General features: G+C 43.3%; 1 protein-coding gene across 1 annotated transcript; it reads right to left on the reverse strand.

Moving 5' to 3' along the window:
* Nucleotides 1-1019: 1019 nt before the first annotated feature.
* On the reverse strand, nt 1020-7486 carry LOC148028795 (uncharacterized). Its single transcript, XM_087687584.1, has 3 exons — nt 6726-7486; nt 5077-5476; nt 1020-3261 (listed from the first exon to the last, which is right to left on the reverse strand). Exons 1-3 carry the CDS (start codon nt 7348-7350, stop codon nt 1305-1307), a joined length of 2982 nt encoding a protein of 993 aa, XP_087543710.1. The 5' UTR covers nt 7351-7486; the 3' UTR covers nt 1020-1304.
* Nucleotides 7487-8783: the final 1297 nt, after the last annotated feature.

Consider the following 8783-nt stretch of genomic DNA (forward strand, 5'->3'; position numbering starts at 1 on the left):
AGAAATTAATTTGCTACTCATTGTCTCCTGCCTAGTCTAAATCACTGTTTCCCAAAATACAACTTCTAAAACTATATGTGATACCATAGTCACGAGTTCTCTTCAAGTATCTGAGAATCCCATCCCATCTTTTCAATGGCTTTCTCATGGTTCATTTGAGAACCTGCTCAAAACACCAACAACAAAACTAATATCTAACCTCGTGTTGCACAAATAGATGAGACTATCGACGAATTTCCTATTATACATCCTAATGTCTACTAGTACTTATGTATCCTCAATGGATAGATTCCCATTGACCTCCATAAGTGTAGCTATCTCTTTTCACTTGGTCATGCCAAATGCTTTCAAGATCTTCCATGTATACTTCTTCTGAGAGATGAAGGTTTTTCCAAGCTCTTGCCAAATTTCAGCAAGTTTAAGTGTGTCATGTTATAATGAAAGATTAAAGTCTTTTGAGTCTAATAGATCATATATTCATAGTCATATGCAATAAGAAGGTTATCCACATATAGAATAGTCGCTACAAACTTTTCACCATTCATGTAAATATACGAGTTAGCATCTAAGACATATATTGAAGTTTAACTTTAAAAATAATTTATTTGTCCATGGGTATCATGCTCTCGGGGCTTATTTTGGCCCATATAATGCCTTCTCTATTTTACAAACTTTGTTCTCAAAATGGGGGCCTCAAAGCTTGGTGACTCAACCACGTATATCTCCTCTTTGAGGTCACCATTTAAAATGTTAATTTACCATCCATTTGGTAAACTACCACTTCTTGTGAATAGCCATTGCAAGTACTATGTGAATAGTGATCGTTCTAGTAGTTGGAATGAGTGATTCTTGAAAATCAAATCCTTCAACATGAAAAATCCTTGTGTAACTAATTTGGCTTTGTACTTTTTAAAACTACCAAATTTAGTCTTATACTTTACCTTGAGATTCGAACATTAGTGAGGCTACCATGCCACTAATGAGACACAAATTGCATTACACATATTGAGAACGCATTATCTCATGGTCGTACCAATGCGTATATATATATATATACATGTGTAAGAGCAGGAAACTTGGAAAGGGGAGCTATAGAGACAAAGTGACAAACCAAACAAAAAACCATATTCTATCTCGTGAATGAATCTATATACATAGATGGGATTTAAAAGAAGTGGATAACGGGGAAAAGGGGGAGAAATAATTATGCAACACTGTGTTCTATCTCAAATATCAATCTATGCACAAATTGAGGATTGGTGTAGTACTGTGTATATTGTAGAGCTGCTTCTGCCTGATGATCATCATAGAGTAGTCCCCCTGTAATCGAATTGCTCCTGCATTTGATCGTGATCCGAGAACATACTGGCAAGACATCTTTGCATGCCCTGACCTGCACCACCGCCACCGCCGCCATCATCATCATCATCATCATCATCGTCGTCGTCATTATCATGAATATGATCATCATCACCATCTTCTTCTTCTTCTTCTTCTTCTTCGTTATCATCATTATCACCATTATCTTTGTCATCCTCACCATCCTCGTGACCATCGTCATACCTTTGTTTATCATGATCATTAGCAGCTGAGCCCGCTGCTATATTCTTTAACCGATCAGCTTCTCCACCAACCCCAAGAAAGTCCCTTGTAAGCCTGTCATAAACTGCGGCTTCCCCTTGTACTGCTGATGAAATATCAAAACTGCCCACTCCAACCACATGGCCAGCTGGATTAATCCCCATTGCCTCTGATTTCACCCCAGATAGTTTTGTATTTACTGCTTCTGATGCTCCTTCATATGTCTCTGCAGTAGATGTACACTCACTCATCATGGATGCGTGGCTGATATGAGAGAAAAACATGGCATCGATGTCCTTATGTAACTGTTGGAGTGTTGGTATGCTGCTCATGGACCCTGAATTAAGATCCTCTGGGGGCATAATATTTTCTGGTTGATCAATTCTCACGGCTTGTTGATCAAATCTATTTTCTGTATCATCAATGTTAGTACATAGCCCACTTGTGATTCCCCTGTTGATTATCGCTGAAGCACCAGGTTGTGTCTCTACTTTACCGAAATCAAAGAACCGATTGCCCTGAAAGAGACCGATTGAATCAACCCTGTTGCTGTAATTCGTCAAGTGATCTTGATCACAACTTGAGGTTGGCCACTGTATTAAATCATACCCTGTGCCGACGTATGGGTATGCCATAACTCCGTTTGAGGCACTGTTTCCATTGAGGGAGCTGGAATTGCCAACGACACCCATCTCAGCTGCGTTCTGAAGCATCCCAGTGGCAGATAATTGGGGATCTGAAGAGTGAGTAAGAAGCTGATGGCACAGTGGTGGGACTGACGACACCACCGATGACCTGATATTCAATGGGCCATTATTCTTCAATGATTTGGTCAGGGGTGGAGGATTGTCCAAGAAGTGAATTTCTTTCTCAGCCCAACTATTCGTCAGAGATGCGCTGATGTTTGATAATCCATCCATGGCAGCTATGTCCAGATGATGATCATGAGCCGGTGCAGCACACCGCCCTGCATTAGGTTGATCGGAAGGTAACATGGCGGCCGAACTCACAGGCAGAGGCAAGAAGAATTTACTAACGTCGTTAGAACGGAGCATTAATGGATTAGGAGAGGAGATTATTGGCTTCTGATCAGTGAAAGTATCAAGATCAGGGCACACCATATTGGTAGATGCAGATAGTGCACTTCGTGACTGATCAACAAAGGGATTAATGGAGTTAGGAAAAGGGGGATCGATGCGATGCCGCAGATTATTGATGCCGCTGGGTTGATCTGCTCCAGCTCCAGACAGCCACACAGGCAATGGTACTCTTTGGCTCCGGGATGCATTAGCACTAAGATTATTCCACTTGGCCGGGGAGCTTATGAGCTGAGAGAAGAGACTGGTGTCAGTATTACTACTTCTCGAGTTGGAGAAATCGGTAGTGATGTTACTAAATTTAGGGCTGGCAGGGAGCTGATGATCAAATAGAGAAGAAAATTTGAGCTTTGGTTTTAATGGAGCCGGAGGAGGTAAAGCCAGGCTGCCGAACAGGGAAAGATTGGGGCTCTGCAGTTGGTTCCCAAACAGAGCCTGTGCGGAGCCCGGCAATGTTGGCACGACTGGGCCCCCGGCTGACGACGATGATATTAATGAGCTCCCATTGATGATGCTGCCCGCCCTCGCATTCTCTTGCGCCAACGCATCACAGAAAGCTCTGTGTGTCACAAAGCTGTCCCTCCTGCAATGATTAAATGAAGATCGTTAATACTAGACTGATATTTTAGATACATCTACCGTCGTCTAATCGTTTGTTAATCAATCATCTGCGAGAAAAGCTAATTAGTCTAGCCAGTGCAGTAATGCATCGATGGAACTGGCAGATAGACTGTCAGACTGTCCATTAATCGAGGATGAAAGCCTGGGCTCTGTACGTAAACGTTGCTTGCTCTTGTATTTTATGTGTTGAACTTGAATCCTCGGAATGAATATGCCCTCTGGACATGTACAGCCGATGTCATCAATGATCGTGATACCATAGAAATTATGCAGTATTGATGCAGTTTTGTAACACCAGAAGCACTGAAGCGCAGTGAGAGTTATAACCGTTACAAATAAGAAAATCAGTCGGTCCATCTCTTTAAAATATGTGGCTGCAGAAGTGCTATCGCAAGCTTTCAGCAGTAAAATGGTCAATTGATTAGAATTAGTGACCTATGTCTCACCGAGTTGGTAAGAAGTGATCTATCTCTCACTGATCAATCGAGTTAATTATGCTACTAGACAAAAATATGGATGATTGAGAAACAGGCTAATAATAAAAAAGAGTGATAAATTTCAACTGAAGTGCTATACTGATAATAAAGGTACAGCAAAATCAACAGGTCAACGGATGACAAAAAAACTGCAACTTGGATGAATAAGACTGATAGGCTAAGAACAATTAGCAAGCAAGGCTCGACTGTCATCCAGCTTGGCCAGATTATTTCAAGAGAATTCATTGCGTTTGGGCCGTTTGCAGACGATTGATGGGTTGCGCAGTAGAGTTAACTACCATAAGAGGCTGAATGTCTTCTCGACCGAATGCTATATCAGAGTCCACCAAATTACGAAACTAATCAGGATCATGTAAGACTTTTGTGTAGTGCAGTCTGCAAAGCTCACATACGGTTGAAACAGTCCTAAACATTGATCTGCGAGAAATATACACGTGGTGCTCACTCCCAAATCTTCCTAAGAGTCACTCCCACTCACTCTCCGTATTACTATCACTCCCACTAGGCTCACAGTCTCTCACTGCGAGTATATCCCTGGGCTGAGCTATTCATAGTTCACTCATTCTCTCGCTCACTCACTCTCACTATCACTATCACTGATCTGAGCCCACTCTCTGGCACTCACTCTCAGTTACTTGATCTGACCTATAGCATTCACACTCACTCTAACTTGATCTCAGCAGCAGCACTCACTCTCAGTCTCAAATTCACTTGATCTCAGCTACAGTACTTACCGTCACTCTCCGATATTCACTCTGACTCAGTGACTGCTCTGAGCTACCCTCTCTCTCTCTCTGTCACTGATTTGGAAACTGGGATACTCACTTCCACTATCTTCCAACTTCCATCAATCACGTACACTCAAATGATCACTCTCACTCCGAGTGTTACTCTCCCTGAGCTCACTCTGATTACTTAGCAGTCGCTCTCACCCTCACAGATCTCACTCTGATTACTCAGCACTGATCTCACTCGGAGTCTCACTCTCACCGATTACGGTCGGTAGCAGCACTGTAGAATCCGACTCTCCCTGACCTCACTGTCTCATTCTCGCTGATCTCACTCTGATTATGCTCGGTAGCCGCACAGTGGAGTCTTGATCAATGAGGGGGTCGTATTGGATCGGTTGAAGACAGATAATCACAACTGATTAATAAGATCATGTGAATCGATAATTAACAAGAATGGATCAGAATTACACGCACCGGGAGAAGACGGTGCTGCGCTAATAACATCATGTGAATCGATAATTAACAAGAATGGATCAGAATTACACGCACCGGGAGAAGACGGTGCCGCAGTCGCAGGTGTACTCGCGGGTGCCGCAGGTCTTGGAGTGGGCCTTCCAGTCAGAGTGGATGGCGTAACGCTTGGAGCAGCGCTCGCACTTCCACTTCTTCTCGCCGTGCTTCCGGCAGAAGTGCTTCTTGATGCCGGTCAGGTCGCCGAGCGCACGCGCGGGGTCGTGGTGCACGCACGTGGCCTCCGGGCACACGTACACCTTCTTCCGGGCCGGGGCCGCCCCCCTGGTCTGCTTGAGTTTCCATGGCAGATTGTGCCCCCGCCTGTGCAGCTGCAGGTTCTGGTCCCTCTGGAAGCCCTTGCTGCACACCTCGCACACGAACCTGTTCGTCGCCATTAGCGTCGTCGGCGACAGCGCCACCACCTCCGCATCAGGATCTGCCATCATCACCATCATTATCATTATTTCACCTTAGTTAACATTTGATGATATTTATCGCACCCCTAATCCTCCTCCATCATCCGATTGATTGCATTTATATAACCTCGAACTTAATTCATAAGCAAGCTACACTATTTCATATTACTCCCTAATTCTCCTTCCTGATCTGATTGATCCCATAAACATAACTATCTCGACCTTAGTTCATATAAGTATGCTATATGTGCCATTTCATATTGCTTCCCTTATCCATTCCATTAACATAATGCCAACCCTAGTATTCGTTTCCATCTGATTCATTAGCCCATTTCCTGTTTAGCTGATTCCCTGATCCTCATCTTATTCACATCCAAATTTTGACATACTCTTCAAACCCAAAATATTTACAATTAGCTGATTCGTAATGATTCATCTTCCATTAACATAGTTATCAATGGATCTATTAACCCCACGGAGCTTCTAATCGTTGACTAGAAGCTGATTCATCTACCATAACCACAGTTTCAAGTTTGAACCCATATATTTAGCCCCACTACTCTATCAGTTCCAGTCATTGACCCATTCACTGACCATCCTAAATTCACCATGATTCGGTTCACTAGCTGGCTAGCTTCAACTCACCCTACTTAACACCATCATTCATCCCACCCGTCCTCCAATTAGGTTCACCCATTATTAATGACACCGACTAAGATTCACCGACTGAACATTAATGTGTAGGCATTCATCGTTCGTACTCCTTCAGGTGATTGTCCTAGTAGCTAGGAAGACAAAGCCTAATTTCATTAGCTCTAGCTGCAAGGCCCGTTGATTACCACTGTTGACCGGGTAATGATGACGGGTACTATGTGCGTACTTGGGTTTCTCACTAACATTTCAACCCTATTCTCAGATGAAAACGAACGTTGTTTTATAATATGGCGCAGTTGGAATGCACCGTAACTGAAATCAAGCTTAAGTAAAGCCCAGGGATTGAGTGTGCTACTGGCCACCACTCACCTACTTATAGCTCAAGTCTAACCAGCAGTTGCACTACCAATTCATTAATCTAACTAATTATGAGATTGTGTTTACCACGCATCTCTGCAACACCAAACAAATTTCAGCAGAGACGATCGGTACACCAATCAATACAAATTGAATGGGCTGAGGACCTGAATTAGTGTTGGTAATGGCGTTGATTACCAATGAACTGAGAAATTGAAAGAGTAGGGCCAAGTAATACTGATACAGGTATCGACGCACCTGGATTGCCGGGGAGATTTCTCTTCCGTTTAACCCCTTCAGCCGTTGCAGCAGGCGCCTGTGGAAGCTGCTCATTATCGTTAGAGACGCCTGGTGCAGCCGCAGGATCGTTGAAGGTACTGAGTTTGGGGTGCTGCAGGGTGACGTCTTGATCGTCACTGGCGGAGGAGCCACTGTGGGAGAACTCGCCGGATGAATTGGCAGAGGTGATGTTGGACGCCGCTGCGGTGTTGCAGGCCTGAGAGGCCGTCGAGAGCTGATCTGAGGATCCCAGCTGCTCCGGCTTAGCCAGATAATCGTCAGTACCATTATCAGCTGCTGCAGAAGCCGGTCGGTAATTGCGAGACGTAATAATGGGGGGCAGCTTGGGGTGAGCGAAGCCGCCATACTTCGGCTCGTCCAGCAGGAAATGGTGGCCAAATAGGGGCATCTCGTCAGTCGTAGTGCTGTCGTGATCAGTACTAGCTCCAGCTGCAGTACAGCTCGCAGGCACTAGCATTCCGAGCTGGATTGTATGGCCGTTGGCTGCATGATGATTGCTGTACTGATGATGATGCAATGTTGCTGAATTAGCTGAGTTGGATGAGACAGTAGTAGGGGCGCAAGGAAGCAGGCCGCAATACATGGCGATGGCAGGAATAAAGTCTCGCACATATATGATAAAACGACAGGTATTCGAAGACGAAAGAATGAAGAAGGAGCTGATGATGAAGATAACAGTGATGGTGATAAAGACTACCCTCTCGAGGGCCAGAAAGATGAGCGAGTGAGAGGGAACCACTTTAAGAATACCTCGTTAGGCGCTGATGTGTGTGTGTAGAGAGAGAGAGAGATTGGGGCCTGGGCTTGTAAAAAGATTTGCTTGCATGCGTGTGTTTGTTTGAGAGTCACATGGTAAAATAAGATCTTCTATAATATGTGGAGAGTGACACTCTTCTTGTCATAGAAGGCCCTGGTCACACCCCACTCACGCCACTACCACGGAGTCACCCCATGCCGATGGGGGGAGTAGTCTCCTTACCCTCCATACACCCCCACAAACCCTTGTGAAAAAGGAGGTTCTAACACTAGGTTAGTAGGTTTAATGAGCATTGACGAGTGCAAAACAAAGTTGGTGCATTCGTTCCCTATCGTAAGGAGTACTTTGATGGCCTTCTTCATCTTGTCCACTAACACAAATGTGGACAAAGTCCTTGAAAATGAGTGCAACCACAAGGCTAGCGAGAGGCTTTGAAAACCTCACTAGGCCCTATTCGCACCAGGTGCAATAGAGCTCTATGAGGCTTTTTCCATGTAGAGTTGAAGCTAGTGTTCATTAATAAACCAGAGGTTCAATGTAAAAGGAAGTTTAAATTTTTCAAAAAACCTCTTAAAAGTTACAAAATGTCTAGTTATAAAGATGACAAATATGAGTAATTTGATTCGAAAATTCCTTCAAACTTCAAAGTTGAAGGACGTTTTCATGTTTGCTGGCAAAAAGGTTTTTGTAAACATTGGTTGAAAGATGGCCTTTTACATTCAATCTAACAAAGTGCACCAACTTGGCACAACAAAACCAAAGCCTCTTTTGAGATGAATGCCTCATATTTGATACTTCCAATAAAATAAAAAATAATGCAAAGAGGTTCAAAGGGAGGGTCATGTGTGCCTTGAAAGATGGTTTGGATACCATCATTTTTATGTGAACTCATATACTGTACTTAAAAAGGAAAAGAAAATGTGGTTACTATGAACCTCTAGATGATCGTACCAAGCACTAATTTGTTTTTAAACTAGACCTCTAGAATTTTTAGGCTTAAAAATGGAATGCATACATATTTTACTTTTACTTGATGTCCACATGTCTTATTACTTTTTTTAGAGCATCTATACGTGCTTTTCTCTATTAGCCTATTGAAATGTTTAAATAATAGTTATGTAAGTAAGATTAAGTGTGATTGTACATCACTTAGAGTCGTGCTAGATATCATTTGTGATTATGCATCATTTAGAGTAGTGCTATGCAAGATACTTTCTAAACTTTCTCAAGTCTCATAATGTGTCTCCTCGTTACATCTT

Source organism: Lygodium microphyllum, chromosome 11, assembly GCF_053477565.2.
Source record: "Lygodium microphyllum isolate KBCC chromosome 11, Lygodium_microphyllum_v1.1.10, whole genome shotgun sequence".
NCBI lineage: Eukaryota > Viridiplantae > Streptophyta > Polypodiopsida > Schizaeales > Lygodiaceae > Lygodium > Lygodium microphyllum.